This window comes from Coturnix japonica, chromosome 1 (assembly GCF_001577835.2).
Source record: "Coturnix japonica isolate 7356 chromosome 1, Coturnix japonica 2.1, whole genome shotgun sequence".
NCBI classification, from domain to species: Eukaryota; Metazoa; Chordata; class Aves; order Galliformes; family Phasianidae; genus Coturnix; species Coturnix japonica.
In genome coordinates, this window is record NC_029516.1 from 6,070,838 (window position 1) to 6,098,528 (window position 27,691).

The window sequence follows — 27,691 nt, forward strand, 5'->3', positions numbered from 1 at the left end:
TCGTAAAGATGGCAGTGATAACGTTTCCAGACAAGGAGAATTTTCAAGCCAACAGCCTCTCCTTTAAGTTCTTTGCTCATGTCTGTCATGAATGCAGCCTTTTCTCCACTCTTGTATCTCTGTCATGGGGAAGGACTGAAGCGCCACTAAAGGATATCTTGAACACGTGGCAGAGGAAGTCCTAATGAAATAATGCAAACAACATGTTGTTGTTCTCATGGAGATTTCATACTGACTCAGTCATTTCTTGGAACAAATGAAACCACAGTGTCCGATAGCCCAAGGAAAAAGAGTGCTATTGGAGCCAGGCTGAGTAAAGATCCACAGCACATCAGCCCTTGGCATTGTATTCCATCACAGCTTTTAGGAACAGGCTCCCCTATCACAGATCATGAACTAGAGTTTGGGCTAAACTGTAAATACCAGTGGAAATTGTTATTACAGTGGTGCCCAGTAGTACCACCACAAGCGATTTTTATCAGTCAAAACTCCAACTCCTTCCTTTCTTCCCCAGTGTCACCAAGGGAAGAGGTTGAACCAGACTTGAATACCGTCTTGACTTGAACCTTCTGAATACCATCCGGAATGGAGATCCTGCAGCCCCTCTGAGCTTCTGGTCCACTGTCTGATTACTCTCACATTAAAAAAGCTTCTTAGATCAGGTTGAAATTCTCCATGTGCCCAATGCTTCTTGTGCCTCTAAAATCTGGCTCCACCTTCTCTATGTCATTCCTCTATGCAGTAATGGACCGCAATATGGTTTCTCCCGAGCATTCTCTTCTCCAGGCTGACCGATCCCAGTTCTCTCATCCTCTTCTCACAAGTCAATTCATGCACATATATCACCACTTAACTACTTCATTCCTGCAGCAGTCTTGGTGGCCATCCACTGGACTCAGTCCATATATGTCAGTGGCTTTCTTGCTTGGGGAGAGGGGGCAAAACTACACACAGCAGTGGCTGCAAAAAGTTTCCCTTTCTCTTTTAGCTGCCAATGTGCTTATGCAGGAGTTCTTCTCGTTGCTTTATGCCACCTAGGTTAGCTTGTCCTGTACCTCAGGACAAGTCAGGGGCCCTACAATAATCATGGAATCAGAGTGGTTTGGGTTGGAAGGGACCCTTAAGATCATCTAATTTTAACCCATCTGCTATAGACAAGGACCAGCTCCCACAGGACCAGGTTGTTCAAAGCCCCGTCCAGCCTGGCCTTGAATGCTTCCAGGGATGGGGCATCCACAGCCTCACTGGGGAACCTGTTCCATTGTCTCACTACCCTCACAGTAAAGAATTTCTTTCTAATTTCTAGTCTAAATCTACCACCTTTCAATTCAAAGCCATTTTCTCTCATCCTGTCTCTACATGCCCTTATAGAAAGTTCCTCCCCAGCTTATCTGTAGTCTCCCTTCTGGAAGAAGGCCTTCTCTTCTCCAGGCTGTTGGGCCCTTACTCTCTTGGCCTGTCCTGATAGGGGTGCTGCTCCAACCCTCTGATCATCTTTGTGGCCCTCCCCTGGACCCACTCCAACAGCTAGATGTCCTTCCAGTGTTGGGAGCTCCAGAACTGGATGCAATATTCCAGGTGGGGTTTCATGAGAGCAGAGCAGAGGGGCTGAATCACCTCCTTTGACCTCCCGGTCACACTTCTCTTGATGCAACCCAGAATATGGTTGGCCATCTGGGCTGCAAGCACACATTGCCAGCTATTGTTGAGGTTTTTTTTATCAGTGGACACCCCCAAATCCTTCTCAGGGCTTCTTTCAAGCCATCCTCCGTCCAGCCTGCATTTGATCTTGATCAGCCTGTATTTGTGCTTGGTCAGCTCTGCTTTGCAGTGCAGCCTGTCTTTTTATAACTTGTGTATTTTTTCTGCCATATGAGATTTCAAAACTGCAGAATCCAATTCAGAATCTCCCATGTAATGCCAGCCAGCTCTTTATATGTTGTGATCACAGTGTTTGATGGTAGATGTGTTATTCTGGAACCTGGAAAGTAGTGATCACTAGCAAAAAACCAAGCAACATAAGAAACACCCAACTAAGAAATCTGCTTCCATTAAAGGTGAACCAGCACAGTTTTTATGAGCAACAAACTCATCTCCTGGTCCCAGTAAAATCTTCCACCACATCTCCCCCATTCAGCCACCAAGTACTGAACTATTTACAGAGCAGACACGGTCAGATATAGAGCAAGCCTCAGAATTTTGATTAAAGAGGATCAGTTACAATGTCATTATGTTTTCAAGATCTCTTTGTGCCTCTGATATCCAGAAAAAAAGAAAAGAATTAACTTAAAAGAACATTGAGATTCTAACCTAAGAGCCTGACTTCAGAAACCGGAATCACTGGCTTAAACTTAACACAAGCTGTCCCTGTAGAATCTATTTTTAACACGTGAATGAAAGAGAATAAAAATAAGACTGCATATTTTAATAGACCTAATGCACGTCAGAAATTCTAATCCCTTCACGTTGTCCTCAGCTGAGAGGAGTTACACGTTCTAGTTACACGTAGGAAAGAAAGTAAAAACATACCTTTTATTGCACCCACAATGTTTTGGTCTAGTCCTTTCCGGTTGTCATTGAGCCCTCTTTTCCTTTTGCCATTTGGTAAAGAGTTTGCCAAAGTCTGGTCATCAAAAAATGCACAAACCAGCTTCCTAAATAGCAGACTTCCTGAGCGAGTATAGTTTGATAATATAGAGTCCAGCTGAGATTTCGGCATGAAGACATCAAAGCCTTCTGCAAGTTGCACGTCTGGCTACCAAAAGAACACAAATGTTTTAATTAAAATGGCATTCAAACACATTATTTTACTTCAATCATGCACCTGGTGAGATTTCTCAATCACTTAAATAATCAAACCACGAATCTTTTTCCAGCTATTCAATACCACAGCAGCCTACTTCATTGAAATCAAACTCCATCAGTGAACAAGGACTTCAAAAGGTAAATCAAATAATCATACTTACATCCAGCCACTGTAATAGTTAACAATCACTGACATTATTTCAAGGCATACAACTAACAAAAAGAAAAGAGATACCTTTCAATATTGGATAACAATTACAAACCAGATGATCGTCCTAGAGCGATATTCCTGCACAAAGCTTTTGAGCCATTTGTCTAATCATTTTTATGGACCTGTTTCCTTGGCAAACGATGCTGATTAACATGTTGTGGGGCAGCCAGGTATTTCCAGGAAGGACAACTGCTGGGCCAACAGACCCATTCCATGCAACTTCCCATGAGGGCTCTCAGTGCAAATACCATCTATATGAAATGAAGCAGAGGATGACTTGGAGGTTGTCTCTTCGCCAGGCCTTGCTGATCAGCTACTTTTCCCTTGGTTTCACATTCCCAAAATGCATCCTCAGAACAGGATGATGTTACACACATGGCTTATTTCAGCACAAAAAACATCTCAGTGGCAAATCACTTCCAGAAAGGGAGATGGAGGAGCAGAAGAGGTAAAAAAAAAACATCTTGCATTTCATTAGACTTGTTTCAAGTGCTCCATGGGCCAAAGCAGACAAAGGCCTTCAAAGAAGTCCACTTTGGGTTTTTTTGCTGCCCCTGTCTGTACAAATCAGAAATTACACAAACAATATTTACAGCATTTTCTTCTTTCCACGTCCATCACCACAAAATGCTCATACAAGGCACCTGCGTGGAATATTTATTTATACAGCTTGAAGATGCATCAAGAAAAGACGGTGCTTTTTTAAGATACTATCTGGAAGTTGGAAAGGAATAAAAGAAGAAACGCCAACAAATCTGTGGTTGTGATATGAGAAAATAAAGTAACGTTACAGCCTCGTTTTTTCCCCCCCATATGAAAATACATTCACCAGTGATGGTGCATCTTTGAAAATGTTTACAGAGCAAGAGCAAATGCCAGCCTACATCAAATCACCTGCACATTTATTGAGTCTAGCTGTAGGAAAGGGCTGCCAACTGTAGGAGGATTTGGCTGCATAACTCTTTTCCCATGGATTTTTAAGATCAATACCAAGAAAGTTACAGCAAGAAGTATCTTCAAAGCACACACTATGACTGAACATGCATGTTTACTGGGTGATGGGCACACAGAAAGTAAAGACCACGATGCTTCTGGAAGCCGGAATGAAGATTCGTTAAATATACAGATAGTAATAAAAAAATAATAAGCTGAAAAACACATTTACTTCAGTTTCTTTTGGATAAAAAGTTGTTTTTTCTGTACTGTGAGAACTGTAAAAATGCTGGATCCAGTAAAACAGAGTCACTCTGATCGACATTTGACAAACTTCTGATGTAAACAGGCTTTTAATATTTTACTTCTAAGTTTCTGGTGACAGCAACATTTTCAAATGTAAATAAATATGGGCCAAATTTACTATTTGGGAAAGAAAATCTACTTCATGTTACTCAAAAAACAGAATGTAGCTGTCACGGTGTCATAAGTATCCCATTCTGTTTTGCTTCTTTGGTCTTAAGATAGTCATCTAAGATGACCTCAATGATACAAACAGACTAGGACAGACGAATCATTCTCACTAACACAGCTATAAAATGAAACCTCACCTGCACATCAGCATGGAGAAGTCAATATTATTTTAGTTTTGAATTCCTCATATTAAATATTTTAATCAATTTCTATATCGGCTGAAGGAAAAATACTGATCTATACTTGCTCTCCTTTAGCTGAGAATTATTCTTCCATCAAAGACAATCAGTACCCAATTGAACTTTATGATCAATCTGAATGCGATTTCTCAAAAGGAAAAGCATTTGTTAACAGCTAATGATCCTGGCATAAGGAACCGGTGAGTAAACTACTCCTTTACAATGAAATAAATAAGACCTGAATGCCAAAGGTTTGCGCTGTGCTAAAATTAACAGGCGGTGAATTAATCCTAAACATTTCAGTAGGCTGCCCCGCTTAGATTAGAAATGATTAGATTATAAATGAAACATTACAACAGTAAAACAAACACAAGAAGATTTAACTAAAAGTAACAGATAATTACATTAAAAAACTGGGTTATCTGACCCAAGGCCCAGATTAAGAGTTGGTCGCACTGAGCTGAACAAAGGCTTCTTCCATGTTCATAAGCAGCACTATTTCATCTTAGCAAATCTGTATTAATTGCATTGGTTTGGGTTATGTAGCTCTAATTTTCCATAAATGAAACTGAGATCCTCAGCAGAGATGTCAATGGTGAGTTGAACATCAGTCAGCAGTGTGCCCTGGAGCCAAAAAGGCCGACAGTACCTTAGGGTGCACCAGGCCCAGCACTGCCACTGGGCAAGGAAAGGGACTGTCCCACCCTGCTCTGTGCTGTGTGGCCTCACCTCCTGGCACTGGGTGCAGTCTGGGCACCAGAGCACAAAAAGGACAGCTAACTATTAGAGGGCTACAAAGATGGTGAGGGGTCCGGGGGATAAGGTGCATTGGAGTGGTTGAGGTCTCTTGGTTTGTTCAGCCCAAAGAAGACAGAGGGGAGGACTCACAGGGCAGACACTGAGCCCTGCTCTCTGTGACAGCAACAGGACCTGAGGGAACAGCATGGAGCTGTCAGGGGAGGGGCAGGGGGTGTTAGGGAAGGGTCTGCATCAGAGGGCAGTGTGCATGGAACAGCCTGACCAGGGCAGCAGGCACAGCCCTGAGCTGAGTTCAAGGAGTGTTTGGCCAATGCTTTCAGACACTGGGTTGGGATTTGGGGTGGTTTGTGTTGAGCCGGGACTCAGTGATACTTCAAACCCATGATATCTTCCAACTCAGATTATTCTACGACCTTAAAGTTCACTGAACACTGGGAAAACTACAGTGGCAGCAGTACTGTGTATGACCCCACGACCCATGCAATATCGTAAAGAGAACATTAAATTACAGCGCTATGCAAAATGTCTTCCAGTTTCCTTAGGCACTCAGACATGCTGGTAGTGAGCACACAAGAAATCCTTATGACTAAACAGAAAAAGATAATACTGCCATTCATTCAGAAAGAAATGACTTTATTTAGCTTGCTCAAAACGTTTAAGGTCACATTTTATTTTCACTGTTAAATATATCTCTTTTCAGAACTCAATGATTTTATTTCCAAAGGCAAAACAAAAGTCAATTTGTTTGTCTTGGAGTTCTGTAACTATTCAAACAACTACTGTGGCACATGCAGTCTGAAGCACGGGAGGGCAGATGAAGATCTGATTTATGAAGCGCACGTTTGCTGTTCTTTCTTAAGTTCAAATTGGCATCTACAAAGGACTGTGCCCAGCAATGAAACACATTCATAATGTCAAATTAAATTCCATTGCAAGCACAAAACAAAAGCACTGCTTTCAAAACTATGTTTCAAGCTGAAAAGAGTGCCACGAGCAAAGACAAAGTGCAAGCAGGAAAAACACACTGGTGATAAATAATTGGCCTCACCCCAGAACATTCCCTCAAACATTGGGAAGTATCATACTACAAAAGGAACTCTGAGAAAGCCCAGTGAATGCATGGAACTAGTTACCTCGTATCACTACAGAGACCCTATGGCATCAGACTGCAACCTAATTAGTGGTGTGGCTTGCATCTGTATGACTGAATTATCACCACTGCTCTCTTACATTAGTAGCTCCCCCTTTCAGAAAGGTAGAACATTATCTGCAGAATTGTTTTCATTTACGCTTACTGATGCTGAATTTAATTACACTTTTCTATCTCACGGTATTTACAAAATTGGAAATTACCTCCTCAAAATTAAAAATATATTAGAGTAATTAATGATGGGTTTACTCATCAGTGAACTGTTCAGACAACATCTGTCTGGTCATTAAACAAGGCAAATCAGCCACCTAACACATGAAGTTTCTATTGATGCATACATGTTATGTGAATTAATAAAGCAGGCTTAGTGCAGTTTTACATGTGACAAGTACATGTTTTAAAAGCAAGAAATTTTGGCTCTTTTAGTTACAGTGAAATTATCAACAGTGCCAAGGCACTTATCTAGCAACCACAACACTGAAGACTAAAGGACCCAGTTCAGCAGACTCAGCTATGAGTTTTATGGGTGTGAGAAGACCTCTGAAGCCAGCAGAACCAGCCAGTCATAAAATAAAGTGTATGACTACATGCCAGTAGGGTAAGGGCATACAAGTGAACTACCTGAATTAGTCAATAAATGACAGAGGTTTGGAACTGGTTATACACGTAGAACTTTCCTGATCTCATGGTGGCTCTTGGGACCAGGAAAGATGAAGAACAAATTTCCATTGCAAGCTCAGACAACAGGAAGCTTTGAATTAAGACTGAACTTCATGTTTGAGAAAGCTGGAGAACAAGAACAAAACTATCCAAACTGAGGCACCTGTCTCCATTCCAACCTACCCAAGGTTTTCTTGTTTATTCAGCATGAAGACGGGATACATTTCAAGCTGACATGCGTACATGTTTTCCCAGATCAGTGCTTTAAAAACCTGTGATTCAATGTATTGAAATATAACTTACATCTGATGAAGCTGATTCAAGGATAATTCCAAATCCCGTAAGAGGGGTTTCTATGTTGAGAGAGGGTTCAATTGCTTGTAGACTGGAACTTTCAGGGGTCGCTGACAGCTTCTTATCATTCTCAGCAGCACTGGTTTTCTTATTCATAGTAAATGGCTCACCAGTTTTGAGGGGTAGTTTTTTCTTTTTATTTCTCTTTCTTGATATTGTCGACTTCTGAGCACAAATCAGAGGAACAGGAGGTTGTTGTCTGTTTTGAGTCCCAACTGAATGAGAAAAAAAGTAATGAATTGAATTTATAGACAAAGAAACGTGTATAACCACACAGACACACCATTAAACTACAGGCACACTGAACTCATCCTCTGGATAAATGGTGTAGTTTTCAGTGCTGTTTGTGCATGTGGAATAGTTACATTTTATCTCCTTTGCATAATTTTCCTGTCTGTACAATGGAGATAATGACACCGAGCTCCAGTATGAGGTATTGAAAGACACACTGATGAAAATTAGAAATACACGGCTCTTCTTCCTTCTGACCACTGGATGGTCAGTGACATGGAGGGCTTAAGTAACAATTAATTTGTATGCTCTCTTGAATGACTGAAAATCTCACTGTCTTTTGAGCATCTTCTCCAAAACAGCACAAGTGTGAATGCAATTAGTTATTTTTCTGAGCATAGTCACCAAGTTAATTAGTTCAGCAAGAACATTTCAAATATTATTATGTCAAGAATGAGTGAAAACACTTTTCAATAGTTTAATTTTTAGGAAGGAAGTCACACAGTTCTATCAGATGGGTTTTTTTTGCTCATACACAGAAGCTGACAGCTCACATCTTACAATTGAAACCTAAGTGATCATATTTTATATTTATCAATGTTTCACATTTTCTGGTACCCACCATCCACAGTCATTTGTACACATTAAGGCACCAGTCCTGAACCCACACCAATGTGACAGAACACCGCAGACACAATGACTTGTCTCCTTGAATCAGTTAATAAGATTAAAGGCAAAATGAAAAAGAAATCTGAAGCGCTATACATCTTTGTTTTACCACACTCAAATCGTTCCGAACTACAAGTGAAATACTAAACTGTCCTCATCTGCAAAGACTGAGGAAAAAAAGAAACCTTATTGCACTGGTTATTGAATGATTTCTTGCGCACTTCATTTCCAATAACAACTTACAATGCTTCAATTTTTCATTTAGCATTTGGACAGAAGGCCTTCTGAATACCAAAGGAAGCTACTACACCTTCACATACATGTTTGCATTTTTCTTTTTGTTTTTTCTATTACCAACAAAAAAGACCAAACATTTTCTTTTCTCTACAAAGCTATTTTTCCATATGTATCAGAAAATATGAACTACACCCTGGCCTTTGCATTAAGAGATTCACAAACTGTTTACAGGGTAGATATATAGTAAATCAGAACTGCTTTTGCTATCAAGGAACCAGCTCTTCAGGCTTAAAGTCCAGTCTGTACCTCTCACTCACAAGTCATTTTTAATCAGGCCCATAATATCAGTGCAATCAGTGTGCAAAGAATTCCCTGCCCCAGCCAGGACTGTAATACTGGGCCTTCGTGTCCTTTTTTTTTTGTAAATGTTTGACTTTTTGAAAGGCATTTCCAGTTGTATCAAGCGATGTTACAAAATCTGCCTGATCCTTCTCTTGGCTCACTATGATAAGCCCTTCACTCCACCCATTTCTGTGTAATTAGTCCACATTCCCTATTCTTACAGAGCTGGTACTGTACAGTTACCATAAGAGAAAAATCCCCATAGCTCCACTCCCCATCATTCACAATGGACGACAAAACCGTTGTGAATAACAGCTGACAGAGCCTCCAATCTAACTCCTCATTAATATCTACGCTAATTTTTATGAAGCACAGGGGCTGTAACTTCATTGCAGCCCGCAATGAACCACCTAATTCCCAACTGCCACAGTTTCATTATCTTAGAATCACAGAACCACACAGGTCGGAAAAGATCATCTGGTCCAACCGTCCACCAACCACCAATATTTCCCCACAAAACCACGTCCCTCAGCACAACATCTAAACATTTCTTGAACATCTGGTTCTAATGCTCTTCTGGCACTGCACAGCTCCGAACCCAACAGAAACCCAGCCCACAGAATGTTCCCCAATGAACAGATGTTCGCTAGCTCCATTAGAAGCTGAACATAGCTCAACAGAGGAGCTGATAAACCAGCCTGAAAAATGGGACATCGCATTTCCATAGAGCCTGTGCAAATTTCACTTTGAACAATTAAAGCAGGAAACAACTCAGGTTTTTCTGAGCCTCCAGGCTGACTTGTTTCTACCAGACCATTTCTCTGAACAAGGAGATGCTAATCATGGACAGGCATGGGACTGGTCATTGTACCTGACTGAATCTGGATCAGTTTCCTCATGGTCTTGAGCTCCTGAAGAATAGCCTGTAGAGTTGACTGGCAATTACATGTACAGCAGTTTGGTCCAATTGGTGAATTCACCATTGGGATTTCTCCTGAAAGAGAGAGGAAAGAAATACGGGAGAGATTATGGAATCCACAATAAAAATAAAAATGATGCACAAGCATTTGAAACTGTTATCAATACACTTGATCATGAAATTAGATCTAAAGCAAATAATTTTCTATGTGGCCCTTTAAGAGGAAGAGGTTGCTAGGCTTTATCCAATTGCTAGTATGTGCAATTATATACAGTAGGGGATGGCTCAGAGCCTGAATACAATGCACTCTTCACAGCAGGGCTCTCTATTGTCAGGCTAGTTCATCCTGAATAACAATAGCACCAAACCTCATTATAAACATACTCACTTTATCACGCACAAAAAAGCCCATCTCTCAGAACAGTCCTACAAAGAATGAAGACAGGCTGTGTAATAAAGGTTTATACTGCACATTCAATGAGGGCCTTAGAATTTTTAAACTGCTTGAATGTTACGTGTGACTCTTTACCACATGAAGAATTGAGAATGAAAATAAAATCTTCTATTCAGAGAAAAATAAAGAAAAAAAATTAAAAAAAAAGCACCACATGCAAAGAAATCTTTGAGATTTTCTCCTCTGTCGCCAATGTGGAATTGTTTCTAATGGCGCGTTTTCCATTACTGCAACCTACAAGATGGGTTTTCTGTAGCTTCTCTTTGATGATTCACATTGTGGTTGAACAGCTTCTCCTTTTGTAGTAGCTTTTACTAGTGTTTAACTGAATTTACACAGTTCTATCTCTCTGCAATGATATTGTTACTACGTTGGCTTCCAGATGTTTTGCACAGTAGGTCCTCAATTAGGACAGGCTGTAACAGCTCCAAGTTTTCAAGCTTTACCTGAACAGTTGAATCCTGTGCTTTAGCTTAAGATAACACTATCCCTGGCTTTAATATTGCAACAAACAAACAAATCCAAAATACAATGTAACTCCTAGCAATACCTGCTTGAAACTGAGGCCAGATGGACTGTACCTCCCTTCATTTCAGAACGTGCTTAGCATCATTTAAATTGATGGCTATTTTACTGCTCGTCAAAGCATGCAAGAGGAGGGATGATCACTTTATGAAGACACACAGGAATGGATGGAACAAAAATCATCTCACTTGGTGTCACATGTGGTCGACTTCAGAGGGTGTAATTCCCTTTTTCTTCCATATCCTGACAGTTATCAGGAGCCCTTTAATCATTTCTTAGCTAAAGTGAACATAAGCAACTCATTTAATCTTTGCTCATAAATCCTTCCATTTTTCATTATTACTTTTGCTTTCCTCTGAAGCCAAACCAGTTATTAATACCTTTTTAGGTTTGGTTTGCATGCTTTTCATCAGTGCTCCACTGATGTCAGACCTGCACACATTCTCTGACTTCAATTTTCATTCGCAATGGCTAATGGCAATTAGCCACAGCTGAACTGATACAACCCTTTCTCAGGTCTTCCAGTGTGCCCTATAATCCTCAAAACACCCCTTCCAGATTCTTGTTCTCTATCCACTTTCATTCAGACTGAATTTGCCTAATGCAAAGTCCATCACACCTGAGAAAAGTGATGTTTTCTCTCCCAGAAACGGGTTACTTGTGGAACTAAATATGGAAGACTCCTACTAAAACAAAACCAGATTACTGACTCAGCACAGCCCTGCCTTGTTTGAACTCTTTTTCATCAGAATCGAGTATTCACACTGGACTCTGGAAATAGTATCTGCTAGACCATAGTGGGAGACGAGGCTAATGGCTTTTGTTTTCTTCTTAACAAAAACTCTACATTGTGGTGAATTACTTGTAAAATTGGACAAAGCAAATTCCACCACTAAATACCTGTACATCTTCCTTGTCGCAATATAATACAACCCTAATGAAAGCACGCAAGCAGCCAGGCTCCCAATGGAAAACCAAAAGGTCTATTTTCCCATTGAGGAATGGAGGATTTACATTATAATCCCCATTAGCATTGATAGGAATTACCCATGTAAATCTACCATAGATACTGGAAATGGGAAAAAAGAGACCGCCAATATTTCAAATCAAAGAAGGGTTCTACTGACTTCATACATATTCATGGGGGTTTTTTATTTTATTTCTACCCTCCCTCTTCAGATCAGCTGCTGTTTTGTGAGAAACATCTTGTAGAGTGTTCTCAGTCATTGTTCTAAGCACTACCTTTATCATTTTTAGAGGACAAAAGCAACCCTTTTCAACTTGTTATAAATCAATTTTTAATTTTAAAAAGAGAACAGACTTTTTATTTTTATGAAGGAGTCTTTAAAGAGCCATCTCCTTCTCTTTTGGAAACTAGCCAGAGTGTGAATTTGATACTGGCTCGTATGATTGAGACAAGACAGAAATACATCACAGACTACACTGCTTCCCCTGTGTGAGCAGCAAGTAGCCCAGGACAGTGGTTCTTACAGCTGGATCTGCTGAGAGTAAATTCATTTAGGTTAATACTGCTGTGCAAGTTTATCTTTGAAAAGCATTCAAATGAAATCCATTGCAAACAGTCTTGGTGTAACCAAAAAAAGAAATCCAGCTGCTGCATCACTGCCAGATTGACTACAGGACAGAAGAAGTGAAACTATTTCAGACAGACTCGAGTCTGCTGGCTGTAATTGGATAGGCATGCTTAGCACTGTTTATAGCCCTAAGATGCTTCTGCTAAAATCAGCGAGTCACAGACATCTACCTGACATCCCAGCCTGCAGAACTGCTGCCTTAAGTCCAGCTTGGAACCAATCACTTTGCTTTGCCTGTTCTTCCTTATGTTGCAGCAATGCATAGTCTCTTCTCATTCCTCCTTCCTTCTTTTTGTCTGTTCTTTGCCAATATTTTTTTCACAACTGCCTTCTATACCAGCACTTATTGAACATTAACTCCAGCCTTTTCCTGAAGCACCTTCACCATGCAGGTAAATAGCTATACTAGGTGGATGCATTTAGATGCCCATTACATTCAAATTTGAGTAATTCAGGCAGCCTACAGCGAATATTCTCCAGACCCCAGCTTCCCATCCAGTATATACCCAATGGACACAAGCAGTTTCTTTACTCCTGTCACCAGCTATAGGGGCCTGGACATCTCCTCAGTCATGACCTAAGCCTGACAAGCCTAGGTAACAATCCTACTTCCTGAACAGTGCTCTTCTGCACCAAAAAACTGTGCACTGGGTGAAAAGCACTTACAGAGATCACTTGCAGCTCATGTCATTAGCTTTCCTTTGACAGACCAGGCAACAGAACCCAAGCAGAGAGATTGCCCTGCAGGATCCGGAACACCCAGCTGGAGGCAGAATCTATAATCTGCCCTCAAAGAACTGGGCAAGCCACCTCTCAAAGGTGGCCAGGGGAGAGGGCCCACACCCAGCTTTATGTAACAGCCTCAAGATTACATTCCTTTCTGCAGCAGAAGAGCTGCAAGGGAGGGGTGGAAGGTGTCTCCACCCAGGCTCCTTCAGTGCACTTTCCCAACATGCGGGAGATTTGGGCATCCATCCTGCAAGGGACAGCAAGACCATTCAACACCGAGTGACTTTCTCAGAGATTATTGGAACCTGTGGGATATCAACAGTCAGCCAACAATCTCTTCTCCTCATATAGGAAATATAGAAAACTAAAGAGCTAACATTATCTTGCAGATGGGGCCAAATCCTGTCAATATGGTTTAGTTCACATGCTGAATCAAGCCCCTGAGGGAGAAAAAGGTGCTGCTCCACCTACTTTCTGGATCCAGGAACCAGGCACCTAAGCTGTGCAGGCTCAGGCACTTCTATGCGTGCTGAGAACTGTCCCTGCAGGTGCTCAGGGAGTCTCAGGTCAAAGAAGGAGCCAGGTCCTTCCACACTTCAAATCCCACCACGCCACATATAGATCGGATTTTGCATTCAAGTCTAAAACAAGCGTTAGGTCTCCCTTTGCTCCTACATCTGATTCTATGTTATACTGTATCTTTAAATAGTGGCTTTTTTTTTTCCTTTCCCTTTTTAAAAAATAAGTGTTACAAAGCAAACAAACCTAGCATGACTTACTGCAACCTCTTTCTCCATGTCACCTGGTACAAGCTGAGTGAATCATTGTCCATAAAGAAAAACAGTCCTGTAAAACTTAAGTCTGTGTATCTTTCCATGCAGAGATGACACTTCCTATAGGACAGTAGTGAGAATAACAACAGAACTTCTTTTTTGGTATGATACAAGCAATGAGAGCATGTTTGCCTTTACATAAGGACACACAACTATATGGAAAGTCTGAGTACCTTCGGAGTCAACTAGAAACTGAAAATTGATACTGTTTTCAGGTGCAATCTGACATTTATTTTTGCCATCCAGATGACAGAACTGAGGTGCTACTTTTATATGAAAATCTTTCTAAGTGCAAGGCTGAATATCTGGAGGAAAAGCCTTAATTTAGATTGTTAAAGAAGACCTTCAGGATTCTGGCAGTAAAACCTGCATTCTCACTGGGACTGATGACAGTAAGAGAAATGCATTCAAAGGACACACCTTCCCACTTACTTTAAGATACAATTCTCTGCCAGAACAAGATGGACCACTGCCTTCTAGATGCAGCACAGGTAGTCTCCATCCTACCTTCTCTCCAGTGGTGCTGTCAGAATAAAACCCTATGGCTATACTGGGATTTTGTACCTTAAGTCCAGAAAAGAGTTGTAAACCTGATTCCATCAGCTTATGACAGCCAGTAGAATCCTGCTCCACAAGTGGTGTCACAACAGTGCTACATTACTCATTGCAAAGAGGAGTGGTAGAATTTGACATTTAATTAGCTGTGAATACGAGAACAATGGCCAAAGCTGTTTTAAGAAGTACTGTAAAGAAATTAAGCCTGTACAACAGAATTGAGTAATTCTGCCCTATCACCAGGAATCCGTTTTCAAACCTAAGACAGATGGTTGCAGAATGCACTATGCCCACTTTCACACCTTTTCAAAGTGATAACTATGTGCTCATTTTGTTGACTCCCAACTATAACTGATTTCAGTGTAGCAGCACAATAAATCATCAGAACAAAGGCAGAAACTTAGTGCAGCACAAGGAAAAAAGAAAAAAGCACTATTCTTAGTATCTAGTTTAGATCATACCATTGGATGCCATGGTTCGTGTCTGATTTTGGAACGTTTTGGATCGAGTCCCATACTGCCCTGTAAAATGGTTATCTTCAGGTGATAATTCATTCCATGCGTCGCTATCGCAAGGGTGAAGGCTCTCCTCTGGCTCTGCAGGGGGATCCAGGTGCTGGGCCCAGGCCAAGTCTAAGTCATAGGGCTCCTCCTTCAGTTTTTCTCCTTCTTTGCCAACTCGCTGATAGATTCTTCCAGTGCTGTCATTCAGTAATCTTCTCATCCCTGTAATTTGTTTTTTAATTTCCCGGCTTTCATCTCCTAGTGAAAACAGAGCCACAGTTATCACCGTAAATTAGCAAAAAGAAAAAAAAGGTAATGGGTTGAGATCAGTGATTTTAGATGCCAGTATGTTTCTAGCTGCTGAAGTACGAAACTAAATAAATAAAGAGAAAGAGGTGGTTGAACAGCAGTGGGTACATCCTGGGCTATGCTTTAACACAGCAATGGTTGAGATCTTGCATGGTTAAAAGACATGCTGAACCTGGCTTTCTTCATGCTGTTTCTAAAGCTTTGATGAGCAAGATTATTTTTCTGCAGAAGGAAATAATAATAGCTAGAGCAGTTTCAAATACTCTATCCTTTTAAGAGACTGATCCTATTCAGGCACTGACATCACTGAATATTTTCTGAGTACAGCCTAAGGAATATCAGACCTTTATGTATCAGTTTGCTATATGCTTAAGGATAGATCCTACAAAATAAAGGTACAAAGCAATCATAACACGCATAGAGTATAATGCTGCATCTCTCGATTTTAATAAACAGGATCAGTTCCTTACTCCACAGAATTTAATATTACTGGATTATACAAGAATAAATTAAAAAGCAGCTAATACACGTATAACTGTATACAGCCTTAACTGCTTGATGTCTTCAAAATGCAGATTATGGGCACAAAATGAAAATATATACAAGAAAAATGTGTCTGTTACAAATAAATCCAGGACATTTAAATAATAACAATTACATACTTTAATATTCCCAGCTCCTTTTAAGTATTAATTTTATGTAGGAAACTGCTGATCGCACAATGAATATATATGTTTTGAGCAGATAGTAGCTATTTTGCTCATAAAAACATACATTACATTTTGCTAGTAATAAGGAAGTGTTCATAACCACTGTTGAAATAGGAAGCTTCTCTTTTTTAATGGTAATAGAAAAATCAAACATCCTAAGCAAACGGAATAGCAAAGATCAAGAAATGGATGGATCAACTCTTCCTACACAACATACTTTGTACAGCAATACCTGGTATCCCTGAACCAATTTACATTCCCATTTCCCAAAATAAACCTATTTTTTGGAAAAAAAGAAGTGCAGAGAATATTACAGGAGAAATAAAAACAGAAATAAAACACTCCAAAACCCCAAATGCATTGTGCAGTGGCTCCAGTACAACAACAGGGCATATGAAAGCTTGCTAATGCCAGGCATGTCAGCTATTTTATCAATTCAACAGTGCCATTTGCTTGCCTAAACTTAGGCACATGCTTAGATAGCTGGCTAAGCCAGTGGGTTAAAAAAGCAGCAGCACACGATGGCCAAGCTCAGCACGCCCAGGGACACGTAGCACCCAGAGAACAAGCTGCTGACGGGGCCTCTAAGTGATCTGTATGGTCAGAGCATGCTCGTGCTGAATCAGTGCAGCTCCCACTTGACCTGGCGCCCTGGTTCCACTTGGTGCCGAGCCAGCTGGCTCTGGCCCACCCCAACCACAGCAGGAAAAGTGGACGGTTTTCAGGAAAGCTTCTGGTCTGAAGTTAGAAAATAGCTGTCAGCCCCATGCAGAGATACTAGAATGCTGTCTTCGCTCCAGCTGAAACACTGAGAAAAAGCCATCTGCAGGGAAGTTCCACATTACGTGTATTTTGCTATTTTGTCTGCAGCTTTATGTGTGTGTATGATTTAATTAACAAATGATGCTCGTTGGACTCAAGCCAGTCAGGGGTTCACTGTTTCACTTCCCAGCCTCAGTGGGAAATGAGAGGCCTCAGAAGACCATAGGACTGCGATTACTGCCCACTCCTTGATCTGAGCTGAGGGCTGCCCTTCCCAGCCACCCCTCAGCCCCCAGTGCTCCCATAAAATCCCCAACCATCGATGCCCTTCAACAGCACGTGCTCCTCTCAGACCTTTATGTCAGCAAATCCCATTGGTCCTTAATGGCAACACGTAGGTAGTATCAAAAAAAAGCTTCCCACCCCCTTCCTTCTATTTGATTTAGTGACTATGCTCCATTGCTGGTCAGGTGACTCATTGTCTGAAAGATTAAATTTCTCTTACCCAATTACATAAAATATTAATTGAGCCTATTCTGCCCTGATTCAGGTCACATGTTTCTTTTTATAGAGGTCTTCCTCTATAGTGACATGAGCATACTTGCCTCCAAACAGCAAAAACCCTGCATATTTATCACAACAAACACAGAACTTGCTGGAAGCTCTGGTTAAGTATATCTTTGCCTTTAGGTACATCTCTACATCCCTACTTAGAATAAGTAGACTTCCCATTTACAAACTGCTTTTTCTCCTCCTAAAAACATCATCTCATTGGAAGGAAGGTCCTTGAAAACATAATAGTGAAGAGTAGGCAAAGCCTATAGAGCTCAAGTTTATAACAACACATTCATTCCACCCGGTTATGACTTCTCCATCTCTTTGTGGATTCATTTTGTATTTGTGGATTTATTTTGTCACTGCTCAGCTACTGTAGCAGTCTTACCAACACCATCTGCCTCAGTGCACACACACTGTCATTAAAACAGATTTAACTTCTTGCTCTCCCATTACCAGTGCTACACCCATTACCAATACAAGCTGGGGGATGAAAGGATTCAGCACAGTCCTGCTGAAAAGGACTTGGGGGTAGTGGTGGATAGGAAGCTGGACACAAGACAGCAACGTGCCCTCGCAGCTCAGAAAGCCAACTGTATCCTGGGCTGCATCAAAAGAAGCATGGCCAGCAGGGCAAGGGAAGTGATCCTACCCGTCTACTCTGCCCTGGTGAGGCCTCATCTGGAGTACTGTGACCAGTTCTGGACTCCCCAGTACAAAAAAGACATGGATCTCTTGGAAAGAGTCCAGCAGAGGGCCACAGAGATGACTAAAGGGCCTGGAGTGTCTTCCCTATGAAGAAAGGCTATGTGAACTGGGTCTGTTTAGCCTTGAGAAAAGAAGACTGAGAGGGGACCTGATCCAGGTCTATAAATATCTGAGGTGTGGGGGGCAAAGTGGTGAGGCCAGACTCGTTTCAGCAGTGCGTGGAGACAGGACAAGGGGAAATGGCCAGAAACTGGAGCATACGAAGTTCTGCATGAATGTGCACAAGAACTTCTTTACGGTGATGGTGACGGAGCACTGGGACAGGCTGCCCAGGGGGTGGTAGAGTCTCCTTCTCTGGAGATATTTAAGACCCGCCTGAACACCTACCTCTGTGACCTGGTGTAGGGAACCTGCTTTGGCAGGGGGGTTGGACTCAATCTCTGGAGGTCCCTTCAAACCCCGACAATTCTGTGATTCTGTGACCAGGAAGAACAGTGTTTGGAGCGTGCAGCCCAGCCCATATGCTGGAATTCAATTTCTCTTCCCTCTTTGGGACTTTTCTATCACCCTGGTGTGTATTCTAGCCTTTTTTTGGAAGCCACATGGGGATACACTGGGGACTCCACAGCACTCCTGGGGAGGTGGGAATGCAGACTGAAAGCCAAGGTTTTGCTATTTAGATTGTCCACGTAATCCCTTTGGTTTTATTTCAAAGCAATGAGTTCATTTGCAAAGTACTGCTCAAAATAGATAAGCCTGGCAAATTACAGCCCTGTTTAGGAACTTACACGTGAACACAATATTAGTAACAGAAACGTATTAGCAATTTCTTAAAAGAAATTACTACTGTAGCAATTTCTGACAGCCCCCTAAATCCAAACTGTTGGGTTTGTTTGTTTGTTTTCAGACGACCTGACTGTGATTTTATAAAACAACGAAAGACAAAAATCTTTTCATAAATTCCGAATCAATTATTCATAAAAAGTAATCTTCCCCTAAATTAAATTCAATCGCTTTCCTTACCGAAAGTACGTGCAATGCTAAAGCTGACTGCTTGCAAAGCTGCAGGTTTCAAATGCACTCATCTGAAACAAGTGTCCTTTTAACAACTGACATCTGTTAATGGGACTGTTAACAATCTTAGTTAATAAAGTATCGTTGATAATTCATTAGTTCAGTTTTTGCCCCTAGATTTCTGAACATTTGTCACTATTATGCTTATTAAATTTAATACACAAATATGGCTAAATGCCTACAAACAGATTATAGCTTTCCAAATAACTTGCCAAATACTATCAAAGTGCTTCTTACAGTGACAAAGTGACATCCAAGCACACCCATATGTTAAAACATTAATTATATTCCAGCAAAAAACAAAACAGGGGGAACTACATACGTAATTAATGAATATCTTTTGAATGGATGTATGAATGAGTGAAGGTTGGCTGATAGACTGTATAACATCTTCCCCCCCCCTCCGATATACACAAACAACAAACATTCTCTTGGCCAAAGGATTTCAATATTCTGAATTTTCCCTATTTATTTCAACACTTACGAGAAATGTTTTGGAAAACATTCATGACTGGTTGACTTCACATAAAGTCAGATTTTATTCTGTGTGCTGGCAAACACAGCTCCTAAAGAAAGCTTCCTTCCTTGGCTACATATCAGGCTGCCCACGGAAGGAACGTTGTAGCTCGGAGATTGCCACCCTTGTGTCAAACTAGGCTGGAAATCACTGAGGGTAGGAAAAGCAGCAAGAGACTGCTAGACAAACACATGTGAGGTGACACTACGTGCCTGGTTTGTAAGGAAACAGGGCTTCAGAGGTGAGGGAAAAGAACAAGGTGGTGTGTATGGCTTGGAAGTTTCAAGAGCTCAGAACTAATTGCAACAGAGCACGCAGGTTATATAATCAAATGTATTAAATGCCGGTTTGTTAGGCACCGCTTGAATGCTGCTCTGCCTGGAGCAGGGCCAGCAAAACTCAGCTGCCCGTGTTTGAAGAACTTGGAAGGGCTAATTCAGAGTTCTGCAGGGAACGGGGGAGGCAAACGCCTTCAGTGCACTAACCAAAGCACTGCTGTGAGAATCACTTGGTATTCAAATGGCTCCTTAGAGAACAGCACTTAGCTAAGGAGAAAGTTAGGTAGCCCTTCTCAGCTAAACCACACCCGAATCAAACTCCAGCTTTCAAACACAGCTCCTGGAACTGAAAAAAGTGACGTTAAGCACAGAGAAAACAGAGGAACCACGTGCGTGCTTCCTTATCAGATCAAAGGTTTTCCTAAATCATTTGTTGTGACTGCTCTGTGGATAATGTGAATTAGGCAACGGTGTGGCCAACCTGACTGGATAAGTGCACATTTCTCAAGGAAGCGATCCCTGTGTAAGCCGGCATGTAAGAGCCTACAGTGAAGCAGCACAGGCAACAACATGCTTTACGAATTAGAAACTTAACCCAAGTCAACAGGGAGAGCAGCAGTCACGAACGCTGTCAGGGGGACAGGAAAGGAACGTGAGTTATGAGATGGAGACTTCTACTACCCCTAGCAGACAGAGGGATATTTAAGCAATCCCAGTTAAGGCATCTTACCACTGCTCTGAAATGTCATCTAGAAGCATTTACTCCTCTTCATATCATCACACAAAGCACCAAAACTATATCTTCAGGTAAAGGGAAGCACCCTCAAATTAGATGCTCTCACCCTCACTCCAAAGCTAAGCATGAAACGTGGGTTTATTGATATCTCTGCCCGCTGAAAAGCCCAGGGAGTTATTAACATCCCAAACATTATCATATGCAAATTGATCTGCAGAATCAAAGTCAAGGGTCAGAACCTGGGACCATTCAAAATTTCAGGTGCTATGCATCATTGGAGGATGAATCAGAAGTGACGCAAGAACCTCCTCAACAAAATAACTCTTTGGAAGAGACTGGTCAAACTGTTTCAGCATTGCCCAGCAAGATCCAAAGCACAAGTTGCAAACTCTGTGCCACACTGTATCAGGTAAATCAGACCTCAGGAAGCTACAAGTGAGCATTTATATACCTCTGGGGTCATATAATTAAAAATATAATCATAACAGATGTGCATCAACTTCTTGGAAATATCCTGGGTCAAGATCACGCTTCAACTCCGAAGGGAAATGCTCTGCAAGGTTGGTTTATTTTATATATGTTCTCAAATGATCTTGTATGCAGTCTTAATTATAGAAGCAATTATTGCAACAATCATACTTGGGGTATAATTCTATTAAAAGTACCAAGGAACTTCACAGCGTTAAGCCAACTTCTTCCTCTACGAATAAATCGCAAAGGATATTATTTCTGGGACAGAATAAATTCTTGGAATTAGTGAGTAACTTATGCATCATTCCCCTGCTCCGAGAACACATTCTTTATTTTATCGTGACACAGTCAAGTTATTAATCTGCTGCCTTCCATTTCAACAATGTGAAATGCTGTAAAATGCACAGACACCTGCGTTATAGCACATTTCAGTTTCACTTTATATCAGTCATAAACATCTCCGCTTTGGACATCTCTCCAAAACAAATGCTCCAAGCACACTGTGTGTAGCATTCAATTTTATGAAACTATAAAAGTTCTTCACTCTTAATTACACAGACAAATGTCTCATCACACATTTGGTTACCAGGATAATATAATTAGTTTTCTACATTAACCTTTCAAAGATAGAGCCTGAATTTCAAGTTGAAAGCATTGTAAAAACATTCAGCCTGGAGGTATATTATACTTCCGCTTCTTTTTGTGTTGATAATAAAATATTATGACTGAAAAGGAAAAAAAAAAAAAAAAACAGCAAACCAACAACAAAAAACCCAGTCCAAGGTGGTATATGCAAAAAATAATCAGAGACAAGCCAGCTTTAACCAGGGCTGTCCAGAAAGCAGGTAGTACTGTCCCCTCATGGGTCAGTATCTCCAAGTCTGAGTTAGCAGCCTTGACAGAACATCAATGCTGATCACTGGTTAAAGCTGAAAACAGGTCTGTCTTAAACCTTGAATACGACGGAGATTTAAGTGCTTCACTCTCGCTTGCCTTTTCAGTTTGAGCACCCTCCTGATTTTAGACAAATAAGCCCTTCCTTCAAATCATAAAAGATGGCAGTCCTTGCCTACAAAACACAGTAGCAATACACTGACCCTAAATTTTGCAGAGGCTGTGCATCCTTTGCTTAGAAAGCTGCAAATTCTCATTTACCGTCTTATCAGAGCAAAGGATCAGAAAAGATGACAGGTCACCACATCTCCCTCAACTTCTGCATCACACCTGCAAGCTTCAATTTCATAAGCTAACCAGGCTCTATTTAAAAGTAGCTGGGCTTTACACTCTTGCAGCTAACAGAAGTTTCTTCCAGCACCACACAAGCTCCCTCGAATTCACAGCCCCATTTACACAAAGCTGTGTTTTCCCTATGCCTGCAAGAATAAAATATCATCTAGGTTCAACACAGCTTCCCAGACAAACAGAATTCTTCAACTTACTCATTTGTGTGGGAGTCAAAAGCAAAAGGCCAACCTCTATTCAGCAGTCTGTGGGGACAGGACAAGGGGAAATGACCATAAACTTAAGCATGGGAAGTTCCACACCAATATGTGAAGGAACTTCTTCACAATAAGGATGACGGAGCACCGGAACAGGCTGCCCAGGGAGGCTGTGGATTCTCCTTCTCCAGAGATATTCAACACCCACCTGGATGTCTACCTGTGCAGCCCGCTGTAGGGGGGCCTGCTTTGCAGGGCGGTTGGACTTGGTGATCTCTAGAGGTCCCTTCCAACCCCAACAACTCTGTAATCCTGTGATTTACTTTAAACTCCCCCTCTTCTCACAGGTACATCTCCTGAGCTTGCAACCAAAACATGCACATTACATTCCAGACAAAGCTTCACTGCTTCATTTGTAAAATGACATTAACATTTCCCCTTTTCTGCAGTGAATAGTTCCAGTGACATATTTTAACAGCAATTTACATACTAAAGGCTGCATCGCATTGAGGCCTCAACAGCTGTAGTCACCCCAAGGATCAGTTAAAACACCTACATCAGAGAACAAACTTGACTCTAAAGCAACAGCAGAGCAATTGTGTGGATACACTTCCAGGTTGGTTTTTGGCATAAATCATCAAAATTAAGTGAAGCGGGGATTATAACTTCAGACTCATTTGTATTTATCCTCAGAATGAATGGTAAGGTACTGCAACTGGCCTAGAGGTGTTCAAGGAAAAGGCAGACGTGGCACTGAGGGCTGTGGTTAGTGGGCATGGGCCAGTGGTTGGACTGGATGACCTTAGTGGTCTTTCCAACCTCAGTGATTATTGGGCAGCACACCAAGCTGGAGAAAGCATCTTTTTCCTCTCATTCCTAAAGCACAATGAAAAATTATCCCATGCAACATAAAATATTTGAAAGAAAAACTGAAATGCCACGTCCAGCCACCTCAGATCTCCTCTGGAAGGTGCAAGCTCAGAACCGAAGCACTGAGTGCAGTTCCTGCCACTGCTTTGCCCGCATCTCAGATCACTGCCTTTGTCATTAAGAAACTAGATAAAAGTGGCCACCAATGTAAGCTGCTGTGGACAAAGCAGAGAAGGCTACATGAGCTCTCAGTAACCTACTGAACCCAACTTCCACAGGAAAAAAAAGTCTAGTTCACAAATCCTGCACTGCTATAAGTTGTCAAAAACCAATGGAAGGTGAAAACTCGGGACATCTCTAGAATAAGTACCTGCTTTTCACAGCAGCTGAAGGTAAGCTCCAGAACTGCAGTTCTTCTTCATGACTTAGGGTTGAAGAAAAAGCATTTAAAGTAAATCAGACCACATCAAAAGCGCTTACACAACAAAAAACCAAAACATAAAGTTCAGTGGCCATCTTCACACTTCTCCTTGGAAATGGGCTTAGGGAAGTAATATTTGCTCAAAACCCAAATGGTGAAAAGCTGAGAAGGGAATTTAACACTGCTTTCATCCTTGAGTAAATATCCGAACCATCACAAGATTCCACACTGTCCAGGATGTCCCTCTTTTCTCTATTTGCTGCTGACCCCGAGAAGAGCATATGGCGCAATGAATTAAGGAGACATAGGCATTCTACCCACAGCTCGACTTCAGCTTCACATGCTCAAGCCCAGTGCTTCTCATTGACTCTAGGGGGCAACATACACAGATGGCATAAACCTTAAATCACCCTATAAATATATTTAGGTTCCCAACACAGCTAAGGAGAGTCAGACAACCCCAAATTTCTTGCTGTGAAAGCAGCTGCTTTCTCCAAAGCCTGAGCATGGCGACCAAGAGTTTGCTTTGCATGCTAAGAGTCATTATTGTAGTTCAAAACTTTGCCCCAATTCCTCTGAATTTTGCTCACTGTCCTGTCACAAAGAGGTTCAGCACCCAGAAAAGGTCCTGATGGGATGGAGGGGGGCTGGAAGCAGGAAGACACGTTCTACAGCAGAAGAGTTATGGAGGATAACAAGCACACAGGCAGGAAAGATAAAGGTTCACAGCTAACTAGTCCTATCACGCTATACTATATATCATGCTGCAGACTATATATTACTTCTCTGTTTTCTTTACACATTTTTTAACTGTTGATTTAATTTAATTTTCCCATGGCAGGATTAGCAGGCAGGCTACAGAGGTGAAAGGACATTACATTAAGACAGCACATTAATCCTCCATCCCACCCAAGGCAGAAGCAAAACCAAACAAATAGCAGCTTCCTGGAAATTGAATTTCTGTTATCCAGATGTCAAAGATGTAATACCCCAATTACACAAACTATTGCCAGTGAAGCATGCCAGCAAATATGCAATGTAAATGGGGTGAGCACAGAGCTGCAAAACTGCAGAGTCAGCATCTGGCTCTCTGACTGAGTGATAATTAGCACTGTGTGTAGACACTAATAAACATTTACGTCTGAAATTACAACTTTTAGCAGCGTTAATAAAGGATATATTGGCAATTCGTAGAATAAAAGGGTCTTGAAAAGAACGTCATATTAAACAATGGCAGGCGCTTCCAGTGCTTGCACAGAGATTTTTTTCCTCCCTAATTGCAAATGGCTACACTACGTTGCTCTGAAATTAATCAACACAAGCACATACCTAAAGAAATGGGTTCTGTTTCTTTGGTCTCCCCATTAACATCATTGCCGTAGTCAGAGATCTTATATATCTCATGATGGTAATCTGGAATGAAAAACGATAAAAAAAATTAGAACTCAAGTGATCTGGAAAAAATGAACACTGAACACATTGCTACAGTTTTACTGCATAATTTATCAATATATCTACAGTTTATCTTGCGTACATCAAATTAACCACAGAAAATGTGCTCTGTATCAGCACCTCCTAGAAAAAAAAATAATAATAAAATCAAAATAACTTTGTTCGCACTGGAGAGCTCAGATAAAATATTTCACAGATTTCAGGGAATAGCTGCGCCTGTCCTAAATTACTGTGTTCATTTTCACAGCAAATTATCCCACCAGATGCCAATTATCTGGCTTCTTGCTTTACAGACAGAAAGCAGATCCACGGCGAAAACTCCACCTTCCTAGAAGCCAAGCGAACTTCCAAACTTCATCTCAATGAGAAAATCAGCAAGATGCATCACAGGCACATCTTACAGCCATACCTCGATGTTAACAGCCTCTGAGTTCTGAGGAAAGGAGGCTTAAGGATATTTACTTATAGAAACTAACGCCTACGACAGGCATAACGATATATATTAGCATCTTATATTCTAATCTGTGTTACAGGATAGACACGAAATTAACTGTATTTCAAATGAAATAATATTTTGCTGTGAGGGTCTCTATTTTAATCACCAGCACGTGTGCAGTAAAAACAGCTTTGTTTACACATGTGTACAGAAAGAATTGTAATTACATGGAAAAAAACCCACCATCTAAGGGCAACTCTTGGATTCTATTTCTGACACTGCTACCGGCACGCACTTTGTCCTTAGGCAAGTCACTCAAGGCTGAACAATATATGCAGCGTCTTGAAATAGCTGCCTCATCACCAAGCTCCTGGAGAGCTGAAGCCCTCCCAACACTCTGTTAGTCCCCTGAAAACCAGTTCTTACGTTTACCTGCCTCACAGAAAGCCAGGTAGGGATTAACTCCTGGAAGAGCATTTTGAAGGACTCAATTAAAAGGCACGAGAGAAAGGAAGGGCAGCAGCAGCAGCTCCTCCTCTGAAGAGGAACACACCTGCCTTTCTGACCTAACAATCAGCTTCAGAATTCTAAAGGTCTCCAACAAGTCAAACATTCTTTTTGTTACACGCTGTTTATTTGTACAGTGTGACTGTCATGATGGCTCAAGAGGAGGAACAACCCAGTAAGTAAACCAGAATCAAGCATAACGCAGCACCACAAAGGAAAGAAATGTCAGCAAGTTTTGGGGGTGGGGGGGGGTGAAAAGAACATACTGAAGTCAGCAGTGAGGTGTTAATCAAGTAAGTAGCGTTGGGGTTTTCTGAACCATGAAGTGGGAGAAAAGTATATGGGCTGCCTGACGTGTATGGGGTAAAGGTGAAATACAAGCTGCAGTATTGAGGAAGTAAATGCTGTAAGTATAGAATTTATGCAGACTGCACTCAGAGCCCATTAGCTTTTCTTTACATTTCCTTCTTTGCAAGTTCTGCTAGAGAGTGCACATAGGAACTCGGAATTAGATGACTTACAGATCTGCATACCTCAGACATACAGTTTACACGTGGTTTCTCCTCCACTTCTCTCTGTGCATCCAGCTGGGCACCATCCGTTTCTGCCCTACAGCTGCAGCCTGGAAGTCACTGCTCTGCACCCCAGAGGTGCACTCCCTCTCAATCTGCTCACCACACTGATAGGGTGCTCTGAAGCTTCTGGGGACAGACTGAGCACCTTAGATGGCAGGGTTATTAACAGATTGCATTACAGACTGATCCAGCATCCCATTTTCTCTTTGGTTTCCTTCTCATGCCTCGTGTCACAGTCCAGGCGCTGTGAAATCCATATCAATTTCACAACAGTAAACACTAAACTGTGACATTACTGAGCGACTCCAGCAAGAGGCAAAGGCCAATTACAAGAGACAACTATTTATCCATAATTAGCTTCATAATCAACTGTGATAGAAAGAGGCTACGTGAGAACAGACTCACATACAAAACGTGATGCTTATGCCCCCCACCCTCCAAGTGTGAACGCAGTCCTCCAGGATGCGTTTTTCTTTCAGCATGCCTTTCTATTTGAATCCCTACACCCAAAAGCAGACCCCAGGTAAAGTAAGAACCGCTAATAATTAACCACCATAAATGAATTTATCCAATTCAAACCAAGTTAAACAGATCACCTTACGCACTGAGGAATGTTTAATCCTGTTAGGACTGAGAATCTGCACAATATTAATACATTTGCCATAGAGCACACCTTCTTTTTGCAGCACTTTGAGGAGAGAAATAAAAACCGAGGCTTCAATTTCAGTTTTGTTCGGCTGCACGTTTCACTTTC

At 41.4% G+C, this 27,691-nt stretch overlaps 1 protein-coding gene across 2 annotated transcripts in view; it reads right to left on the reverse strand.

Moving 5' to 3' along the window:
• BEND7 (BEN domain containing 7) overlaps positions 1-27,691 on the reverse strand; it is a 44,758-nt gene that overhangs the window by 15,315 nt on the left and 1,752 nt on the right. The window contains exons 1-6 of one of the 2 annotated variants that reach the window (XM_015872235.2): positions 26,288-26,373; positions 25,297-25,380; positions 15,076-15,375; positions 9,876-9,998; positions 7,475-7,740; positions 2,530-2,755 (exon numbers count right to left, since the gene is read on the reverse strand). In XM_015872235.2, coding sequence (XP_015727721.1) covers positions 2,530-2,755; positions 7,475-7,740; positions 9,876-9,998; positions 15,076-15,337 — 877 coding nt within the window. In that variant the 5' untranslated portion in view covers positions 15,338-15,375; positions 25,297-25,380; positions 26,288-26,373. Of the gene's footprint in view, positions 1-2,529; positions 2,756-7,474; positions 7,741-9,875; positions 9,999-15,075; positions 15,376-25,296; positions 25,381-26,287; positions 26,374-27,691 lie in introns of those variants that run through there. The other variant, XM_015872150.2, reaches the window with a different exon arrangement.